Here is a 22,576-nt window from a genome sequence, read left to right on the forward strand (position 1 = left end):
GATTATCTGAAACTATTCTAAGAAATATGTAACTTAAAATAAGTCGGAGTCCTTTCCATGGATCTCTCAGATGATGTAATATTTTTGCAAATGCATTATAACAAAACAGAGACTGTCTCTAACAAGAAGAAATTTAAAATGGCACTGTTATGGATTTGATTATAATGCAATTGACATGTAACCCTATCCTTTCTGCAAAACACAATATTCCAGAATAACAGTTATAAATGGAAGTATATCTGAATTTATAGACTCCTGGAGATTTTTATATAATTTCTAGAACATCCACTTTAATATGCATACATAAATGATTATTTCTTTATTTGACAAAGCTTCCCATGTATTGTAAGCATAAAATTTGCCTTTATAGAGAGAAAACAAGTCCTTAAGGTATTCCAAGTCCTGTTGGAATGACTTAAAGCCAATTCTAGGTCAAGAAAAATTTTCTTAAAATTCAGACTTTTAAAGAAAGTTTGATGGTTGTCAAACATATTTGACCAAAAGATTGTATATTAATTATTATGATGAAATAGTATTAAATTATGAATTCATTCAAAGTAACAACAAAAGGATATTAAGCCGAAACCGGTTTGGCTCAGTGGTAGAGCGTCGGTCTGCAGACTGAAAGGTCCCAGGTTCGATTCCGGTCAAGGGCATGTACATTGGTTGCGGGCACATCCCCGGTAGGGGGTGTGCAAGAGGCAGCTGGTCGATGTTTCTCTCTCATTGACGTTTCTAGCTTTCTATCTCTCTTTCTTCCTCTCTGTAAAAAATCAATAAAATAAAATTTTAAAAAAGGATATTAAACACAAACATAGGCTAATAAAACTTCAGTTCCTATGATTAAGAAGATGGCTTTTTTTAAAGTAATCAATTACATGATTAATATAACAATATATAACCATTTCAATACTTTGCAGAAGTTTTGCTTCCTAGGCAAATACAGAAAAAGCTGTTTTCCTTTTAGTAGACTGTAAAAAGACCAAATTCTGTATTAGTTTAATATAGATTCATATATCAATTAAGTGTATTATTCAGTTTACCTACATATTTCTTTTTTCTTCTTCCTTCATATAATTTGTTTTAAACTTGCACAGACCCTCTGCAAATTTCCTAGTCCCTTTCAGTTTTTTTTTCCTTCTTCTTAACTCGTTTAGAAATAACCAACTTCAGAATCATCTCTTTTCAATTCCATATAACCAAAACCATATAATTTCCATTGTAATTAAAATTTTAATTATTAGAAACCTTAACCTTTTTGGTAACAAGTAATTAACATTCCTCAGATTAATAATGCATTCACATTTTTAAGAAATCTATTTAAATAAACGACAAGACATGTTCATTAACAGATTCAAAGCCAAACATAGGCAAACTTATATTAATACTAGTGGCCTTGTGCACAAATCCATATGCAAGTAGCTTGCTGCCTCTTGCCTCAGCTGGCCGCCACACCCATCACCACTTGTAGCTCTCTGTGTACCTAGCTTGCTGCCCTGCCCTCTTGCTGATCAGTCATTATGTGCCACAGCATAACAACCATTTGCATATTACCTCTATTATATAGGATTTCAATGTCCTATCATTTCAAAATACTTAGATATTTAATAATTTTTAATATTTAACACAGCAAAACTCCAAAGTTGTAAGTTACCCAAAGACTTTGGAAAACTATGTTTAGGTGTATATAGTTAATACTGCAAAGCTTTATAAAAACCCTTCATTCTAGCCTGGCTGGTGTGGCTCAGTGGTTGACCATCAATCTATGAACCAGAGGTCATCAATTCCCAGTAGGCTGCATGCAGGGGGCAGCCAATCGATGAGTCTTTCTCATCATTAATGTTTCTATCTCTCCCTCTCCATTCCTCTCTCTGAGATAAAAACATTTTTTTAGAAACCCTTCATTTTAGTTATACCTATTTATTATGTCTTAACAAATTTATGAGATTTTAAAACCAATTATTACCCAAGGTATTTTCTTGGCAAATTTTGTAACAGATAAGATGACCTTGACAATTTTTAGGGGGCTGGAGAAAAGGGGAGGGATGGGGCCAGAAGGAGATATCAGACTCTGCAGTTGTTTCCAAGACTGCAACAACTCCAGTTTTAATATGAAAGCACCCTTTTTTTTTTCTTTCTTTTTTTTTCTTTTCCAAGGGGGCTGCCGCTTCTGCAGCCAGCTTGAGGGCTCTTCTACAGCTCCAATCCTTCTAGGAGAAAGATTTGGTGGTTAAAAGGTTTATTTCCATATTTTTCTTCCTGAGTAGAATCATTGTGATGCAACAACATGGAAATCTTGCATATTAGAAGAGATCTTGTTCTATTTCAAAACAGAAACAAAAAACAACCTCTAAATTAAATAAGTGGTTACTCTCAGAAGGTGGGACTGGGGCATTAGCCTGAGAACCTTACCTCACATTTACCCAGCAAGGCAAATGACCGTCTTGCTCTTTGGTCTGAGGGTCTGAGGATCTAAGCGGTGGAAAGCCCAAACAGCAGGGACAGAGGGTTTCCTGTGTTCATAAAACAGCGAGGAGCGAACTAAGTCCCCAAAAGATAAGAAAGCAAGCAAAGAACATCAGAACCAAAGTTACGTTTCAGACAGACAAGAGCTATTCCCAGCACACGTTCCAGGCGGCTGATGCCTTGGGAAGGGAGAGCAGGGGGGGTGTCCGAGGTTAAGAACCCAGGCAGCTGCTGGGAAGCTCCTGCGATCTGTGCTCTGGGTTCAACCTGCCGCAAGCAGCTGAGGCCCCCAGCCAGTGGGGTATGCCCCATCTTTAACAAATTAAGCCCAACCACAGAGACACTCTTAAGTACAATATTTACAGGCATGCACAGCCCACAGACAAGAGCTTTACACCATGCTTCTTACCTACCCAGTCACACAAACCTCAGAATGCCCTGCTTTTAAAAAAACAAAAACACTGAAGCAAAGCAATGTCTCTCATCCCAGAGATCAGGCTACGAGCTTGGAGACTAGGCAAGGACCGAAAGAGGTCTCTTGCCTCCCAGAGCTGATCAAGCTTGTCCAGACCAGAGGCAGTAATGCCTCCCATAACCATACACAGCAAATGCTTCCAGTGCCTTACAGAGAAGCTCAGACAAGAGGCAGCAAATGCTTTTCATGTCATACAAAAATGCTTGATTCAACTTAGGACTTAGGTGAGATGGCAAGGATTGCTGAGGCTGTGACTGGGACTCAAGACAAGAAAATTCCTGGCAGTGCTGCAAATAGAGTCCAGGCTTCCTGGTCCAGACAGCAAGTGGGCTCCCCTGTTTTCACCCAAAGGAGTCCACCTCTTGTGATGTCACCCGAAAATGAAGCCTTTGTTTTTAAATGAGAAAACAAATAAATTACTTAGGAATAATGTTAAGCAATGGAAAAGGCATAATAGAGAAATAGTTTCAACAGAGACAAATCAGTATTCAGTTTACATTTTTAGACTGTCTGGTTTTGTCAGATTCCTTAGAAATTCTAGTATCAATCAACTAGTATCTGGGATTCTAGTTTGCACTGATGAATCTTGTCTGTGCTCAGGTCTAGATGGGAGACATTGAAATAGGACACATGAGCACCCATAGACGACAGGGATTCAGTGGAAACTTGGACAAGGGTAGGCAATGCAAGGGATGTTGATAGTGCAGGTTGCCGGGAGGCGGGGGGAGACTTTTAGCACTGTTAGGTCATCTCTAACTTATAAGGTGAAAGAAATACATAAGGTCTTTGTGAAAATTTAATGTGATATGTATGCCCACTAGTACCAGACACATTGTAAGTGCTCAACAGATTTTAGCCATTATTTCTAATAGCAATTCATGAGGAATAGGAAAAGGAGACATTGTTAGAGGCAGGAGAAATCAGGGAGGAGGCCTTCCTGAACACGTGAAGCTTGAACAGAATCTTAAAGGACCAGTAGAGATGAAGGATTCTAGGTCAGAAAAACAGCTTGAGCAAAAGTGGTACAAACAAATGTGTAATACAAGTCAGGAAGAAACCTGTCTGATGAAAGGGAGGGGCGTGTTTATATTTTAGGAAAGGCTAGAGAGAGCAGGGTCTGATGACCAGGGGGTGTTTGAACTTGGTGTGTTACAGCTGGCAGAGGGAGTGGAAATCCAGGAAGCATTAGTGAACCAGACACAGGTGGTAAGTGCCTTGTCCAGGATGGGGACAGTGACATTGTAGAAAGGGTAGGTTGGTTTCTGAAAAAGCACTGATTGATTTGGTGACTTGATTAGATATAGAGAAGGATGCATGAAAAGTGGCCATTTTGGAAACTGGCTTTCTTTCAAGATATGCCCTGTGTTGGCTGAGGACCCAGGAGTCTGTTGGGGTGTGTGTGTGTGTGTGTGTGTGTGTGTGTTTGTGTGTGTGTCTTAGATAACATTAAGATACCAGGTATCCATTTATACCGCGCGCACGCTTTAATATATTTTTATTCATTTCAGAGAGGGAGAGCAAGATACAAACATCAATGATGAGAGTCATTGATTGGCTGCCTTCTGTATGCCCCCTTCTGGGGATTGAGTCTACAACCCAGGCATGTGCCCTGACCGGAACTGAGCATCCGCAGGTCGACCAAACAAGCCAGGGCATCTGTTGTTTTTAGGATCACTTGTGGGATGGGGAGGGAGCAGTACATTTTGTTGCTGTTTGTGTTCATTGTTTAGCAAACTATACGTAGCTTCCAGGGAATCTTTAAACTTTTCTACCCTGGAATTCAAGGGATAGGAAATGACCCTATTGAAGGGAGCCTGAGAATGCCAGGAAAGCCATGTCTGTCTCTTGCCAAGATAGGCCTGATGTTAGAAGGCTTTTTCACATTCTCTACATCCCAGGCCCACCGCTTACTTAGGCTGTGTAATCTTGGATAAATTCTCTAATTCCTCTGTGCCTGTTTCTTTATCTATAAAATGAGGTCTTAATAGTACCTCAGTAATAGTGATTATGGTATTTAAGTGCGTGACTATACATAAAGCAACTAGAACAATGACTAGAAATAATAAGCATTAAGTGTGTATTCACTATTAATATTATCGCCACTCCCTCTTTTTAAATGAAAATTCTGAAAAAAGTCCAGAAGTCCGGAGTAGCTCTCTTGCCCAGGACTAGCTTGGTTTTATAAATGGATATCCTCTCATTTTAATGTCATATACAAAGAGATGAGTGGCCGGGTTGCTCTCAGAATTTCTGCTCTTACATTGAGTCCCTTAATCTTTGCTGTGTTCTTGTCTGCCTATGCAGGTGATTTTCTATGATAGCGACTGGAACCCCACTGTGGACCAGCAGGCCATGGACAGAGCCCACCGCTTGGGGCAGACAAAGCAGGTTACCGTGTACCGGCTCATCTGTAAAGGCACCATTGAAGAACGCATCCTGCAGAGAGCTAAGGAGAAGAGTGAGGTAAGCATGAAGCAGAGGAAGTACTGCACAGTGAAGAAAATACAAAGTTCCACTCCATTGACTAGACTTGAGACTCTTGCCTTTTGTTGGTCTAAAGGGGCTGAACTTTTCCTGAATGGTAAATAAAATCAGAAAGGAAAAAGTAAAGAAGAAAGAAAAAATCAGGTCCTATTACAATAGTAATCTCTTACTGCCCTGTCTCTTTCTCACTCCTTTTCTGTCAGAATGGAGTTTATCGCCTAGATCTAGCTGTTGTTCATGTGGAGAGGATACCAGTCATGGCCTTCATGTTTGTCTTGCTTTCACAAGCTCTCGCCCTGGTACTCTCAATTCGATCAGGTTCTGAATAGTAGGCCAGACTTGTTAATTTCCAAAGAAATTGTCATTTCTCTTTGGAAAGGAATAAATAGTCCAGCTGATCCAGTCAGCATCATGAAAAAGAAAATGGGGGCTGCAGGGGCTTCCCGGACAGAAGGAGAAACATGTTCCTTTCTTCAGAGGTTTGCCATCATGAAATAGGTGCTGGTGTGACATTCTGATCTGCTTTTGTGTAGATTCAGCGGATGGTGATTTCTGGTGGGAACTTCAAACCAGATACCTTGAAACCAAAAGAGGTGGTTAGTCTTCTTCTAGACGATGAAGAATTGGAAAAGAAACGTATGTACTCTAAACCTCTTATCAGTGTTCTCTCCTCCCTACAAAAGATGTTTCTCTGGCCCACACATCTGAAAATGAAAGAGACCCTTGGCTGCGTGCCAAGGATAGGCAAAGCCAAAGACTGTATTTGGGAGGAGATATTTTTATGTTAATACTAGAGGCCCAGTGCACAGAATTCATGCACGGGGCAGGGAGGGAGCGTGTCCCTCGGCCCAGCCTGCACCCTCCAATCTGGGATCCCTCTCACAATTCAGGACTGCTGGCCCCTAACTGCTCTCCTCTGCAGGCTCGGTCACCCCCAACTGCCCTCCCCTGCCAGCCCGGTCACCCCAACTGCCCTACCCTGCAGGCCTAGTTTGCCCACACTGCCCTCCCCTGGTGGCCATCTTGTAGTGGCCAGCTTCTGACCACATGGGGGCGGTCATCTTGTGTGAGGGTGTGATGGTCAATTTGCATATCACCTCTTTATTATATAGGATTAGAGGCCTGATGTACAAAATTTGTGCAAGAGTGGCGCTGCCTTCTCCCAGCTGCCGGCAACGGCTTCCCTCTGGCCACTGGCAGGCACCCAGGCTTCCTCGCAGCCTGGGCTTCGCCCAGAAAGTTGTCCAGAATGACGTCTTGTCTAATTAGCATATTATGCTTTTATTATTATAGATATTAAAACCAAAATAAAGATGTGTTATGGAGTAGAAGGTAAAATTTCCATATATTTTTAAGTAAATTTGCACCAGGAAGGCTATATTTCTCAACTCCTCAGCAGTAATAAATTTTCTGTGTTCTGCCCAGAGAAATCTTTTTATGGGGAGAAGATGGAGAAGCACACTGCTGTAACATACAAACCATTCTCCCGTGTATTACTGGCTTTTGAGAAAAGTGGGTTTCAGACTCACCTTGTGAGCCTCTGAGGACTACGTAGCATCACATGACGAAGCTCCTTTCTTATGTGCTCACATTTGCCACCACCTTCTAAAACCCTTTCAGACTCAAAACCACACTTGATCTGTGCAATGCAGAGATATTGAATGACTGAAAGAAAAGAGCAAAGGCAAGGAAAGGTCCATCATAGTTAAACTGAATCATGGATTGAACCAAAAACTGTAAGAATCCAAGAACTACCCTAGCCAGTTTTGCTCAGTGGATAGAACGTTGACCTCCGGACTGAGGGTCCCGGGTTGGATTCTGGTCAAGGGCATACGCCGGGTTGCGGGCTCGTTTCCTCGTTGGGGGTGTGCAGGAGGCAGCCAATCAATGATTCTCCCTCATTGATGTTTCCATCTATCTCTCTTTCCCTCTCCCTTCCTCTCTGAAATCAATAAAATTTAAATAAATAAATAAATAAATAAATAAATAAATAAATAAATAAAAGAATCCAAAAACTATTCCTTCTCCAAGTTAGAAAACCACCGGTTATCTGACTTGGACAGATAGAAGTCATACTTTGGAATATAAATATCAAAGGATATTATCATTTCGTTTTTGTGGGGTTTTTTTTTAAGATTTTTAAAATTGATTTTTAGAGAGAGAGAAATAATGATCTGAAAGCGCAACATGGGCTGCCTCTTGCATGCCCCCCTCCCAGGGATCAAGCCTGCAACCCGGCAATCTGCCCTGACTGGGAATTGAATCAGCAACCCTCAGTGCACAGATGATGCCCAACCAACTGAGGCACACCAGCCAGGACAGGATATGGTCACTTTAATTTCAAAATGAGAATTATGATTGCCTCAGATACTTCATCAGATTTTTATTTTCTTGATAGTACGATTGCGGCAAGAAGAGAAACGGCAGCAGGAAGAAACCAACCGAGTCAAAGAGCGCAAGCGCAAGCGGGAGAAGTACGCAGAGAAGGTATCTCAGGTTTGGGTGGCTGACAAGGTGGTGGGGTGAGACAGTACCTATAGAAAAGGCTTTGGAGTATGTGGTTTACCCTCCTGGGTACTGGTTGGTTATACAGCTCCAGCTGTGTGTTCTATTCTTGCTGATATTAAGAGGTTATTAGATCCAGTCCTTCTACCATGATTCTGCTAGCGTACCATTCATGTCCTCTACCACTGGAAAAATAAATCTCTGGCCAGCTTAGTGTGCACATATCCTTTTCTACAATTTATGCCAAGGATTCGAGCTGTTTGTCTCCCTTATTTCAGGAGTTTTGACTCATTTATTATATGTCCAAGGACAGTTGGTTTTACTACCTTCTAGTAAGTTATTTTTTTGGTGGGTTTGGCTTATCTTTGGGTTGTACTGCCCTTCTCATCTTCCCCAGCCCTGCTTTGCCCCCGCTCTTGAACAAGTTAGCCACCTGAGCTCCAGGCATCCTGGTAGCTTTGGGCCCTCAAGCCTGACAATTGCATATGCCCCATTTCCTGGACTCTGGTTTATCTGAAGCATATTGATTGGTTAAAGTCAATGTTAAACATGTTAAAATTGTTTGTTTTAAGTGGAGGTCAGCTTCTTTCCTTTACCCACACTTGTATTGGACCTCGTTTCCCTCAGGGCCATATAGCCTCTATAGTCAGCAGCTTAAGAGCCTGTGTATATTATATCCTCTCCCAGGAGGTACACTAGCTCTTTCTGTTGTAAAGCCCACACCCTAGATCGTACCTTCTGCTCAGCAGCACTGTTTTTAGCCTGAAGGATGCCCCCGTTACAGTTTGTACCCACTATGGTTCCAAACCTGACAAGTCCCAGAAATGAAGGATCATGTTCCTGCTTAGCCTGGCTGCCATCTCTACCCAGTTCCTCAGATTCTCTTGTATGACTCCATCCTCAAATCTCTAACCCATTACTTAGTGCTATTTAGAATTAAAATGTTAACATTCAGAAACAGTATCAAAGGAGGGGAGATTGTTTTCCCAGGAAGGACGTTGTAGGGCTTACTGGGTTTGCATCAGGTGCCATCCCTACTCTGAGCACAGAAGTTTCAGAAAAGACCAGTGACAATATGACCTGCACAAAGATATACCTTTTTGTGGTTAATCCTCACGCTTGAATATTTTTCTATTGATTGTTAGAGAGAGTGGAAGGGAGAGGGAGAGACAGAGAGAAACATTGATGTGAGAGAGAGACAGGGATTGCTTGCCTCTCGCATGTGTTTCACCCAGGGCCAGGGATCAAGCCTGCAACCGAGGTAAGTGCCTTGATCAGAATCGAACCTTGGACACTTAAGTCTGCAGGTAGATCCTCTATCCACTGACCCACAACAGCTAAAGATATACCGTATTAACCCTGATACAGGTTCAGAAACAAAAGCAGTTAAGTGGATGTGAGTCCCAGAATTTTCCAAGCACATTGTGTGATTGACTCCAGGTCCCTAATAACTAGACCTGCTAAGTGGAGCCCAGTCACTAACTCCTTAAGCTTTTTACATGTAAAGTGAGAAAATAATGACAAAAAAATAACAACAACAAAAAAACACATTATTCCTTGTGTATGGTAAGAACCTTCATTCTCTTTATACGTATTTAAAATGAAGGCAGAGAGTCCTAACTGGTTTGGCTCAGTGGATAGAATGTTGGCCTGTGGACTGAAGGGTCCCAGGTCCATTCTAGTCAAGGGCATGTACCTTGGTTGTGGGCACATCCCCAGTGGGAGGTGTGCAGGAGGCAGCTGATCGGTGTTTCTCATCGATGTTTCTAGCTCTCTATCCCTTTCCCTTCTTCTCTGTAAAAAATCAATAAAATATATTTTTAAATAAAAATAAAATAAATGAAGGCAGAGTAAAAACAGATGTGCAGAAAATATGCTAAAGGCATTAGCCCTCTGTCTTGTGAGACCACATCAGTGCAACCCCCGGTGAGTGCTGCAGCTTGGATACACACACCAGAGCTGGCTATGCACTGTGTCCTGTGAGGATTAGGCTTGGTGCAGCTTTCAGTGTGACTAACCTGCCTTTCAACTCTGTGTTATTGTGGTAGAATATACATGAACTCTTTTTTTTTTTTTTACAGAGAGGAAGGGAGGGGGATAGAGAGTTAGAAACATTGTAGCTGCCTCCTGCACACTCCCTGCTGGGGATGTGCCCACAACCAAGGTACATGCCCTTGACTGGAATCGAACCTGGGATCCTTCATTCTACAGGCCGATGCTCTATCCACTGAGCCAAACGGGTTAGGGCTACATGAACTCTTCTTTTAAAAAGACTATTTTTATTGATTTCAGAGATGAAGGGAGAGAGATAGAAACATCAGTGATGAGAGAGAATCCTTGATTAGCCCTCTTGCCCACGCTGGGGATCGAGCACTCAACCTAGGCATGTGCCCTGAATTGAACTGTGACCATCTCGTTCATAGGTCCACGCTCAACCCCTGAGCACACCGACTGGGCTATGTGAACTCTTATTAAGCCATCCCTTACCTGCTTCCTTAAGACTTTTTTTCCTTGCCGAATCCGGTTTGGCTCAGTGGTAGAGCGTCGGTCTGCGACTGAAAGGTCCCAGGTTCGATTCCGGTCAAGGGCATGTACATTGGTTGCGGGCACATCCCCGGTAGGGGGTGTGCAAAAGGCAGCTGGTCGATGTTTCTCTCTCATCGACGTTTCTAGCTCTCTATCCCTCTCCCTTCCTCTCTGTAAAAAGTCAATAAAATATATATTTTTTAAGTTTTTTTTTTTTCCTTACAAATACATTAATTACAAACAATGAAATTTAATTTTGAAGTCAAATTTCTGCCCTGATTCTGCCTTTCTTTTGGTGTATATCCTCATGCTTTGTCCATATGTCTTGTTTTGTGTGTTCCCAGAAAAAAAAAGAAGATGAATTGGATGGGAAAAGGAGAAAGGAGGGTATGAACTTGGTGATCCCATTTGTTCCCTCGGCTGATAACTCCAACCTCTCTGCTGATGGGGACGATTCCTTCATTAGTGTAGACTCCGCCATGCCCAGCCCTTTCAGTGAGGTGAGTCTCCTTTTAGAAGCCTTCATCACATCAGGGGACTATCCTGACCTTATAGTCGTTGCTTCTCCTGAAGTATTCCCCCCTTTAGAAGGGGTTGCACATAAAATCCATAAGAAAACAAATGAGGACAGGCTGGCTTCTCAGGAGTTAAAGCAGGGACCTAACCCTCAGGGGTTAAAGCAGGGTCCTAACACTCAGGAGAAGCCAGGCAGGAGAGGTAACGAGTGGCAAGACTTGAGAAGCACGCCCTCACATAGGTAGGGCGGGCGCCGGGAGGAATAGTGATCTCGGCCCTTCCTCCTCTAGATCTCCATCAGCAGTGAGCTGCACACCGGCTCCATCCCGCCTGACGAGAGCAGCAGTGACATGCTGGTCATTGTGGATGACCCAGCCTCTTCAGCCCCTCAGTCTCGAGCCACCAACTCTCCCGCTTCCATCACAGGCTCCGTCTCGGACACCGTGAACGGTAAGTGGTGCTGCTATCCCTTACAACTTGGGCCTGGGCCACTGCCTCAAGGAAAGTGTTGGTTCAGTTGTGGGATGAGGTCCTGATTCCTTCTAGGATAATGGTTCTTTATACTTCCTTTAAAGAAGAGTAGAATGAAGCAAAAAGAATTTGTAGGATCATTCATTAGCCCTGTCAAATGAAAGGAAAAAAAGAGAAAGGTTAGGAAAAGTAAAATAAGAACTTTATAAAGATTTCACACTTCATTGTTTTCTAGTCTTCCCAGTTTTTCATATTTCACCCTTATTTCTGCTAGTTTAGTTAGCTTTGCTGGGCCTTTCCTCGCTTTGTTCTGTGGGGCGCAGGCTTCTATGTCTCGAGAAGCTCTAGGGCTAAGCTTGAGAGTAAAGGTTGACTCTCCGAGGCAGGCGCATTGGAGTGAGCAGTGGGTCTCAGGTAGCCAGTCCCTGGGGCTCACTCAGGAATGATCTCATTGGAGAGGAGATTCGGGAGAGATTTGAGGAGTCGGCCTGTTTTAGCCAATAGCTAACTCTGTGTGCCTTGGTGGCCCAGCCATTCAATGAGGACATAGATTTCCCTTGAAATCCTGAAACAAAGCCCCTTAGAGCCAGCCTTCCCTGTCGGGGAAGATTCTGTTAGCGTATGAAGAGACTGACATTTTCCCTCTTGGCCCATGTGTTTCCACAGGAATTTCCATCCAGGAAATGCCAACCGCAGGGCGTGGCCACTCAGCCCGAAGCCGAGGCCGCCCCAAAGGTTCAGGGAGCACAGCCAAAGGAACAGCGAAAGGCCGGAGCAGAAAATCCACCGCGGGCAGTGCTGCAGCAATGGCAGGCGCCAAAGCGGGGGCTGCGGCCGCATCTGCGGCCGCCTTCGCTGCATACGGGTACAACGTGTCTAAAGGTACGGAGGCCTGGGTGCTGGGAGGCCCCCTTCAGGGGGGGCAGTCTGTTGAGCATTCGGCCAGGTAAAGCAGGCAGGAGACCCCAATCCAGGAATCTCCTTCTCAAAGCCCATATCGAGCTCTGCTTCTGTGTTGAGCGGTCCTGACTCTCCCTTGTCCTTGTGGCTAGTACAGGGCCACCTTCGAGGTGGAAGTAGCTGTGAAAAGAGAGCTGAATTTCTGGACTGTGCAACTTTAAACAGTCAGAATTATTTCTGCTTTGAGAACAGGTGTTTTTCCCAAGCCCCATATTCCAGTAATTATTGTACATCTCAGTAGTGCAGGCTAGCATAGTTACGTTTACCCAGCAGTGTGATCCATCACCTGAGGTATTAAGCACTTGCTGTGTGCATAGGATACAACACATGGGCCCTGCTCTTGGGTATATAATAGAAGTAGGAAGGGACAGCTGTACGTGGAGTATGTTTAACAGCAGTACAAGGCAGTTTGTGTGCACTGAGTCAAAAAAGAGAGAGAGGCCTTAATTGTGGTTGTAGATCAAAAGGAGGAAACACAGACTGACGACAGAGTAGCCAGACCATAATTCAGAAGGAAGAAGGGTGAGGAAGGATTTAGACTGGTGGCGAAATTGGCAGTGCAGGTGGGCATATTAGGGTTTACCGAGCAGGTCAGGCAGGCTGCTTTGAAAAAGAGCAATGGGAGTCAAGGTTGGCAAGACTGGAGGGGCAAGAGCTTACCAAGGATGTAACAATGGGCTCTGGAAAGTTTGAGAAAGGAGGTGGCTGTTGTGGCCATGACAAGGTTGGGAGGGGGGGGGGCGTAGTTGTAACAATGGAATGCAAGACAACCAAGATGGTAGGAGGGGAGCTCCTGTTACAGACCTCTCTCCCATTTAAACATGGGCTCAGTATTTGGCTAGTAGGGTTTTTGTAGCAAGTAAGGGCTTTATTGAGTAGAGTGCTCAGGAAGTGCTAGTTCGCCTCCCCTTCCGCCTCCTGTAGGAATGCCAGCTGTCATTTATTTGCTCAAGTCCTATCTAATAAAGAGGGAATATGCTAATTGACCATCACTCCATCACAAAGATGGCTGCACCCACAGCTGAGGCCAGGTTCCCATAAGGAGCCTTAACAAGCAATCAGCAGGGACCTGAGGCCACGCCTCCCCACTCCCATAGGGGACCTCAGGCTGCATCCCCGACCTGGCAGCACTTGACAGGGGACCTCAAGGCGCACCTCCAGTGCTGGGTCGGGGGAACTCAGGGGACCTGAGGCTGTGTCCCCCTGCAAGTGGGGCTTGATAGGGAACCTTAGGCCATGCCCTGACCCTGGTCTGGGCTGGGGAACCTCAGGCCACGCCCCCCATCCTGGCACAGAGCCAGGAGACCTGAGGTTTCACCCCCTGCCCGGCAGGGTTTGACAAGGATGGGACTGGCTGGGTCTGAATCGAGCCCAATGAGGGTGTGCGGGCAGGGACTTGACTCTGGGTCCTGTGGTGAGCCCCAGATTCTGGCAGGAGTAAAGTTTTCATATACATTTTACTGATTTTCTTTCATCTCTGACACTTCTATTATAGAGAAAGGGTAAATAACAATATTAAATTATTTCCTCTAAATAATCCCCTTTTAATGTGCACGAATTTCATGCACCGGGCCACTAATGTAAAGATAATAACCGAAGCCAGTGTTTCTTAACCCTCATTACGTCTTTGGAAAACAACAATCTTGCCAGCAGCCAAGGCTGTTGGGGCAGAGTCTCACTCATCAGACTTTCTCCTGGAGCCCTGACCTCCAGGGGGCAGGAGGGACGAAGGGTGCAGCACGGGCTGGAGCGGCACAGAAAAGGCAGCAGTGCTGCCGTGGCCGGGTAGCTCAGTTAGAGCAGCAGTCGCCAACCTTGCCGACCTCACGGACCACCAGTGGTTTACGGACCACCAGTTGGCGACCCGAGTTAGAGTGTCTTCCTGATGGTTGTGGGTTTGATCCCCAGTCAGGTCACACAAGAATCAGCCAATGGCCCTGCAGGTTTGATTCCGTCAGGGCACATAGCCAGGTTGTGGGTTCAATCCCCGGTCAGAGTGTGTGCAGGAGGCAGTCTCTCAATATTTCTTTTTCTCTCCCTTCCTCTCTAAAAATCAATAAAAATTTTTAAAAATCAACTGATAAATGCATAAGTAAGTAGAACAAATTGATGTTTCTTCTCTCCCCCTTTCTTCCTCTCTCTCTCTTTTAAACAGCTCATTAGTGCCTAGAAAGTTACAGCTCAGCCTCACCCTTGGCTTCCCACATGTGTAGTGTGTGTTCTGTCCTTGGGCACCAAGGTGATACCTTAACTCCCTGCCGACGAGGCCATGTGGGCAGGGCTGGGTGGGTGTCATATTTCTATTTAAAAAGTACATCCCTCTTACCGAAAAACAAAACCGTTGACAGGAAGAGCAAGCGAATGTGCTAAGAGGAGACTGGCAGGAGGGGTTCCCGCTCCTCCTCCAGCCCAGACTCCAGTAACCAAGGTCATGCCTGAGGCAGCTCAGACAGGACTGGTGCTCACGCTCTGTCCTTCTCCGTTTCTACAGGAATCTCTGCCAGCAGTCCTCTGCAGACATCTATGGGGCGGCCTGCTGGCCTTGCTGACTTTGGACCTTCAAGCGCCTCTTCTCCCTTGAGTTCCCCTTTGAGCAAAGGAAATAGTGTTCCTGGGACTCCCAAGAGCCTCCACTTGACCAGCAGCCTGGCCCCAGACTCCCTGGCCCGGAAGCAGGGCAAAGGCACCAACCCGTCTGGAGGATGGTAACGCCTAGCCTCCAGCTTCCTTCAACCAAACCCCGAGCTGGAGGTCCAGCCTGCACATGGCCTTGGGTGGCCTGCCCGTGCAGCCTCTTCCATCCCGGGTCAGAGGGCAGAAGTGACCAGTTGCAGCAAGTGAAGGACGGCAGGTGGTTAGTGTGAGCACTTTTATCACCTGTGGCTCAAGAATGTGCTCCGGGGGAGCCTGTGGGGAAAAGGCCCGCAGCATCTCAGATGAACGTCTTAAACCTCATTCGGGGAAGGGCCTGACAGCCCCTGCAGATGCTCAGGCACGCTGTCTCGTTCCCATTCCGCTCTTCAGCTCTGGTCCTGTCCCTTGCAAAGGCCTCAAGTGCGGTGAAGAGCCTTCTGTGGTAGAAACTTCTTTTAGAGCTGGGGTTTCCTATAGGACTAGGAAGGGAGGAAATCATGTATCTGGCATGCCCAGTCTTTGGGTAGCTGCCCAGGTCTCTAACCCCATTTGTCAGTGTCACCTTGGAGAGCAGTGAGTGCAGAAGGCAGGAGTGGCTGTGAGGGTGACAGGAGCGGCCTGGAGGCAGTTGTTTTCCTAGCGTTTCCTCCCGTCCTGCATGGTTCACACCAGGGAGCCTTCAGGTCCCACCAGCAGCAGTGGCAGCAGCTCCCGCCCTGGACTCCCAGAAGCCAGTAAAGAGACCAGGAGCCACCTCCATCAGCAGGGCAGCCTCCCGCCCCTCCTACAGGCTCCCCTCACCCCTTCCCGAATGCACAGTCTCCCCACCCTCGCCCTTCAGCCCCTGCTTGGCTGTATGCACTGTCTGTATTGCACTGAGAAAGGAAGGGACAGCAGGGTGAGGAGGAGAGGATGGAGGGGGCGAGCTCCGCACCCACCCTCCAGCCCCGCCCCCAGCCTGAGCTGCTTCCCTCCACGAGAGGCTAAGGAAGGTGTCTGCCGGTGTCCTGCCTGCCCCGGCCTGGTGTTCCTGGGGGAGCAGGTGCTTCCAGGCGAGCCAGCCTCTAATTTGCACACATGAAATCGCGGAATTGAATTTAGATAGATTAATTTTTAAAACTTTTTTTTGGAGTAGGGGTGGTAGGGGAATCATTTAATTTAAATCATTAAGATTTCCCGCCCAAACCCAGCCTCCTGTGTACAGATGCTGTTTAGAGGGAATCAGAAAAATGCCAAGCCTTTTTTCTCTTTGAATGTGCTGTCTATTTTTATAACTGAACTTGTACATATGTATAAAGAGAGACACATCTTTCTTTTACTAACTGGAGAAAAAAATCTTAAATAAAATGGAGTGAGATAATTTTATGTAAATTGGGGTGTCTGTGGTCTTTGCAGCTGCCTCTCCTTAGGGGTATTTTGGGTTTTGGTGGGGTGTATGGCAGGATAAAGGACAGCCCCAACATCATGCCTATGGTCGGAGGGGACAGGCGATCAGTGGGACGGGGATGTCCCTGTGGCGTTTCTTTGGTGGTATCCTTGATGGGATTTATGAGTTTGCCTAGCGTGCCAAGGCCAAGGTTTTTGGGGTGTGGTCTGGTTACGACTAGGAACTAGACTCCAGGATCAATTTTGCCTACCTTGTATATAAAATCTCAATCTAATAGCAACTTCCTGGTCCCAGTTCCTAAAACTGTGACATGGCCCAGCTGGTGTGGCTCAGTGGTTGAGTGTTGACCTGTAAAGCAGGAGGTCGCGGTTGGTTCCCTGTCAGGGCACATGCCCGGGTTGTGGGTCAATCCTCAGTAGGGAACAAGCAGGACGCAGCTAATCAATGATTATCTCTCATCATTGATGTTTCTCTCTCCCTCTGCTTTCCTATCTCTGAAATAAGTAAGAACATTAAAAAATAAACAAAACAAAAAAAATGATATGTATACAAATACATGTGTATAAACCCCAGCAAGTAGCCCATTTGAAGTCTCAGTACACAGTGTGGATCCATTAAGCCAGCAGAGATACAGTAAGTCCTCTAACATCCTCGATAGGTTCTTGAAAACTGAAACATTAAGCAAAATGAGAAGAAGAAAACCGACTTATATGCCAAGTGATATAAATAAGGATTAAGTTCCTGTAGAATATTATTGGCCACAAAACATCACTAAATTTCTAAATAAACTCCCAAAATATTTCTAATACTAAACATTGGGATAAATATGAGCTATACATAAATTTAATAAAGATTAATAAAAATAAATAAGATAATTATTTCCCGAACCGCTTATTCCAGCTCATGTCTTTGGTGCTGGGGCCTGTTCCAGCAGCTCCGAGCGCAAGGAGGACCAGCCCTGGTCAGGATGCCTCCATCACGGCACTCAGCCCCTGCCCGCTCAGTCCGGAGCCTCTTAGACCCACCAGCTTACCCAACACGCGTGTCTGGGATGTGGAGGAAACCAGAATACCCTGAGAAACTCGTGCACACATGGGAGAACATGCAAACTACACAGACAGTGGCCCTGCCGGCAATCGTTTTTTCCTCTTCAACCTTCTAATGTAACAACTTTGCTCGAAGACCTGCTAAATGCTATAAGACATACTGTGACAGCAACTCAGTATTCTCACGGTTAGCTGTGTTTGTAAGAATCATGAAAGAAAGCAGTGAAATGGGTTACTAGGAATTCAAAGACATCCAGGCTCTGAAAACAGCTCTCCGATCAGTTGGAAAGAGAGAGTTCCCAGCCTGGACCAGCAGTTGGTGTCTCTGAGCTAAAACTCCAGCGTGCTCTTGCATCACCTCTAAGCAGGGCTCACACCGTTCCCGTTTGCTGGCAGTGTGGCCTCCCTGGACAGGGTGGGCTGGCTCTTGGGCAGCTGCTGCTCACCCAGTCACAAGGTCCCGCCGCCTCATCTTATTCTCAAGTAGCACTGTCAGATACGGGGCCTTGCTCTTCCTCGAAAACTTGACCAAGGCCTCACACTCGCACAGAACAAACCAGTGTCAGTTTCCCGACTAACCTTGCCCTGCTGTCCTCACCGCTGTGGCTCCTGGTCAACAAGCCCAGTAGGGTGGGTTCTCCGGTCACTACGCAAGGCCTCTGACAACCCTGCCTGAGCCTCTGGGGTTCCGGCAGCTCAGATCCCTGCCCGGCTTTGCTCTCCAGAACAGTTTTGGATTAGCGCCTTCCGATCTCCTCTGACCCCAAACACAGGACCATACTCCCCTTTCAGCCGCTTTCAATTCAATCCCTGAAGAAACAGCCAACAGCCTAATGTGCCTTCTTACCTGAGGGGAGAGATGGAACTTGAATCTTAAAAGTGAAGTTTTCAAACTCATTAACAATTTCCAGTCCCGAATCCTTGTCCTGTCTACCCCACTTTCTGCAGACTTGTCCATCTCCCATGTGAGAGCTAGGTTACCTTATGAATCCAGGGAGCCAGTCCCTTAACATACAAAAAGCTGGGAGGGACAAGCTGCAGGCTGGCCCTTCAGCCTCAGGGTCACCTTGCCACGGGAGCCGGCTCTGGGAGTGCTCGGTAAGGGGACTGGAAGATGGATCTGTCTGAGCAGGCCTGGAAATGCAGGGCCTGCCGGGGCTTACTATCCATTTCTGTGCCTAGAGCTTTGTTGAAGCAGGCAGGGCTCTGGAGACCACCGTGGTCCTGAGGGTTGGGCTGGGCGAGGAGACTGGTCGTCCGCACTAAGCAGTGAGCTGCGTTTTTCTGTGCAGCCTTGCCCTGTGTCTGCCAGCCTGTTCCATCCAGAAGCCTCGCCCTGGCTCTCACATGTAGTCCGCACACCCTCACTTTGGTTCTTCACAGCATATTACCCGCCATTCGAAATAGTTCCTTAGCTCCCCGAGGCCCTGGCTGGTGCAGCTCAGCTTGTTGAGCATCATCCCATACACCAGGGGGCTGCCAGTTCCAGGCCAGGTCAGGGAACATTCCCAGGCTCCTCCAGCAGCGGGACAGGCAGGAGGCAGGTGGTGGATGGTGTTTCTTGCATATCCGTGTTTCTTACTCTTTCACTAAAATCAATAAAAACATCTGCTATAATAGATATAATAAAGATGTAACATGCAAATGGTTGTTAAGCCGTGAAGCATAAGGACTGACTGCATAATGACTGGATCATAGATCAGCAGGAGGGGGCAGGGCAGCAAGCTATTGGGTGGGGGGGGACCCAAGGTGGGAGCTACTGGTGCACGAGTTTGTGCACAGGGCTACTAGTATTTTTATAAAATAGCAAACTGTAGCTCTAGTTCGTGTATAGAGCACTGGCCTGGGTACTGAAGGGTCCTGGATTTTATTCCAGTCAAGGGCATGCACTTCAGTTGCAGGTTTGATCCCCTGCCCTGGTCAGGATGTGTCTTTCACATTGATGTTTCTCTCTGTCTCCCCCCTCCTTTCCACTCTCTAAAAATCAATGGGAAAATATCCTCCAATGAGGATTAACAAACATTAATGCATAAATAAAATGTCAAACTGAGGGGCTTGGGCAAGATGAGTGGTTTTAGCTGGCCTCTGGTGTTTCAGAAACCCTCAGATGTGAGTTGAGGACCTCTGAAGCACCAACAAGGTTGTCGTGAGTGATGAGCTAAGGGCTATGAGCCTCCCAGGTGGAAGAGAGCTCTGCTTTCTCCTCTTTCAGGTAAAGGTTTTGGGTGGAGTTAGCTGTAAGAGAAAAAAAAAACCCTCTAAATCATTCCTAAAACAATGCTTCCCAAACTTTTATATGCATACGAATCACTTTGGAATCTTCTTAAAATGCACATTCAGTTTTGGAAGATCTAGGATGAGATCTGAGACTGGATTTCCAGGACATCCCAAGTGCTGGCCTTGCTGCTAGTGCTTGGGCCACACCTGGAGTTACAAGCCTCCCGCCTGCCATTCAGAATAAACTGACCTCTGCCCCACCAGGCAGCCCTGTGTGGGAAATACAACTTTATTTTCCCTGTTTTTCATCTTAATCCACCTACTGACAGAAAATGTAATCTTAGCATCTCTAGGAAAATTCAGTCCCATATGTGTTTTCTCAGGGTTGGTTGGATGGTTTGTTTTTTAACTGTTAATTCATAGAGCATTTGAGATCTTGGCATATATCATGAGTTTGACTCAAATAAACATAAAATTAAAATTAAAAAAAAAACCACCTGTCAATCCATGATTCTCTCCGTCACCTTTCTCCCCTGGTAGCACCTCATTAGGTACAGGAAAGGGCCTCTTACCTGCTGTCCCTCGGTCCTGTGTGGCCTCTGTAATTGCCGGCATTCCCTGGAGGGTCTGTGATCCCTGGATTCGCTGTTTCCTGCTGCCTGTCTTCTTATCATGACAGCCAGACTCCTCGGGGTCAGTCTTTCTGCGTGAATTCCTGAGCCCTCGGGGACATGGAGAAACTTGACCGCTCTCCATGCTTCTCCGAGGCTGCCGGCGTGTGGTGAGGCCCTGCAATTTGGGAGGCAGCGTGGTCAGGGCCGGCTGCCCAGCTGAGCCATCTGCATGATGCACATTCAGACCACTTAAATGGGAGGGCAGGTCCCTTCCAGAGAAAGCAGGGCCTCTGGCTGTCTTGAAACCTTGAGCCCAGGCTCTTGCTCGATGGTGGTAGATGGTGCTCAGGAAGGCACCTGCCTGGGGAAAGGCGCCCACATGCAGGCTCCTGAGGACTCCGGGTGCAGGAACATGGGCTATTTCAGTCCATATGGGAATGACCTCCCCATCTGCACCCAGGAAATGTCTGGGCAGACAGTGCCAGGACTGGGCTATGGAGATGCTAATTCCAGGTGGCAGCCCCAGGGCTGGGTGGTGGAGGAGGGAGAAGGAAAGATGAGAAGGAAAAGGAGGAGGAAAGACATGCCTGAGGCCCACTTCCTGGGTGTCCAGGGCCCTGAGGAAGCTGGGTGCCCCTGACCTCTTCCTATGGTCTCACTTCATTTTGGTTTTTTGGTATGAGACACATGGGTTGCTTGCCTCCCACACGCACCTCGACTGGGGCCAGGGGTTGAGCCTGCAACCCAGGTACATGCCCTTGACTGGAATAGAACCCGCGGCCCTCCGTCCATGGGCCGAAGCTCGATTACAGAACCAAACTGCTGGGCCCTCTGCTCCATGCTGTACTCCTGGTTCCCCATGAGCTACCACCCCAAATGAGCATTTTACTTTTTGTTTACGTATGGGTTTTCTCGCTCATCAAAATACGGATGTGAAGTAAAAGCAGGACTGGACACAGGAAGTTAAAAAGCTCAAGATGACATCTGTTTCCCACAGCCTCTGCTCTACAGTTCTTGGCACCTCGAGTGAGAGAAAGGAAGATCCCTGAGCGGGAGGCCTCCCAGCCCCTAATTCCCTCCTCGGAGGTGAGTTTCTTCTCAGAGTGCAGGGGAGTGTGCTCCTGTGAGCAGCCGCCCCCCTGCCTGAGGGATCTCCTGGTGTTGGGTCCCAAAGCTCCAGAAGAAATAGCCCGGCCTCAAGGCTCGGGGGGCCTCTCTGGGTCTCACCTGGCCGGGGCTTAGGCCGGCAGCCTGTGTGTGGAAAGGAAGCGGGGACACAGAGGCTCAAAGGAGCCAGGGGGGGTTTTCTAAGCCCCCAGACAGCTGGCGGCCCCTGAGCCCTCTGTGAGGATGTCTCACCCCTCACTGCCACCAGCACCCAACCCCACCCCGTGGCTATGCCTGCTACAGAGGAGAAGGGAGGGCTTCCTTCCCATGTCCCCGGTGAGGGTCCGGGCGGCCCGAGCTCCGCCCCTTGCACCTGGGAACCTAGAAAAGGAATATATCTACCAAGAAGGACTCCTCAAGTTAACTGGGCTCCAGTTTGTAACCAGAGTCTAACAGCCAGTGCTGACTGAGGCCTCTCACGCACCCAGCCCTTCAGGGAAAAGCCTCCTGCCTCCTGAGTCACCCTCATCAGGGAGTTCCCAGTTTAGGCTTTCTACTGAGACCTGCCATCCAATCAGAACTGCGCAACTATGTCCTTATTTGCATCTCTGCCAGCTACACCGAATTGCTCCATAAGCACCATTCAGAATTGCACAACTTGGACCAACCAGAACCGTATAAATGTAGATGCTTCATTTCTATAAAAGTGGACCACTTAGGGCTCAGGGCGGGGAAATTCCTCTATAACGCAGCCTTCCCTCTGTCTTGGTGGAGTGCACTTTCAGTTTCCACCTCAAGCTGTGCTTCCTGGGTGTGCAAACTGTTCAGCTGAATAGTCTCTCAGCTGTATAAAATCTCTCTCCCCACCTCGGGTTGGTAATTTTTGTTGACACACCCTTGAAAAGTCATGATGTCACTGACCTGGGAATGTCCGAGGAGGGCAGTCTGCAGGAGGGGGCAGGGGTTTGGGGACAGTGCAGCACAGTGGTCTCAGTTTGCACTTAGCCCAATGGATTTGGGAAAAGCAGCATAAACTGATATCCAGAATCTTTCTGAATAGCTAAGTCTTTCAGAGAGCTGACATTTAATTCTCTGAAGTCACCAGGATTTATCTTGGCTAGAACTCTCAGATAGATAGATAGATAGATTTCAGAGAGGAAGGGAGAGG

At 46.8% G+C, this 22,576-nt stretch overlaps 1 protein-coding gene across 1 annotated transcript in view; it reads left to right on the forward strand.

The window, feature by feature from the left end:
• Positions 1-16,397, forward strand: part of INO80 (INO80 complex ATPase subunit) — a 129,007-nt gene extending 112,610 nt beyond the window's left edge. Inside the window, exons 30-36 of the mRNA XM_084904453.1 lie at positions 5,246-5,404; positions 5,959-6,061; positions 7,824-7,912; positions 10,801-10,956; positions 11,263-11,422; positions 12,110-12,325; positions 14,895-16,397. Coding sequence (XP_084760579.1) covers positions 5,246-5,404; positions 5,959-6,061; positions 7,824-7,912; positions 10,801-10,956; positions 11,263-11,422; positions 12,110-12,325; positions 14,895-15,112 — 1,101 coding nt within the window. The 3' untranslated portion in view covers positions 15,113-16,397. The remainder of the gene's footprint in view (positions 1-5,245; positions 5,405-5,958; positions 6,062-7,823; positions 7,913-10,800; positions 10,957-11,262; positions 11,423-12,109; positions 12,326-14,894) is intronic.
• The last annotated feature ends 6,179 nt before the right edge of the window (positions 16,398-22,576 follow it).

The sequence above is a fragment of the Pipistrellus hanaki genome (assembly GCF_964339955.1).
Source record: "Pipistrellus hanaki genome assembly, chromosome: 1".
In the NCBI taxonomy this organism is placed as follows: domain Eukaryota; kingdom Metazoa; phylum Chordata; class Mammalia; order Chiroptera; family Vespertilionidae; genus Pipistrellus; species Pipistrellus hanaki.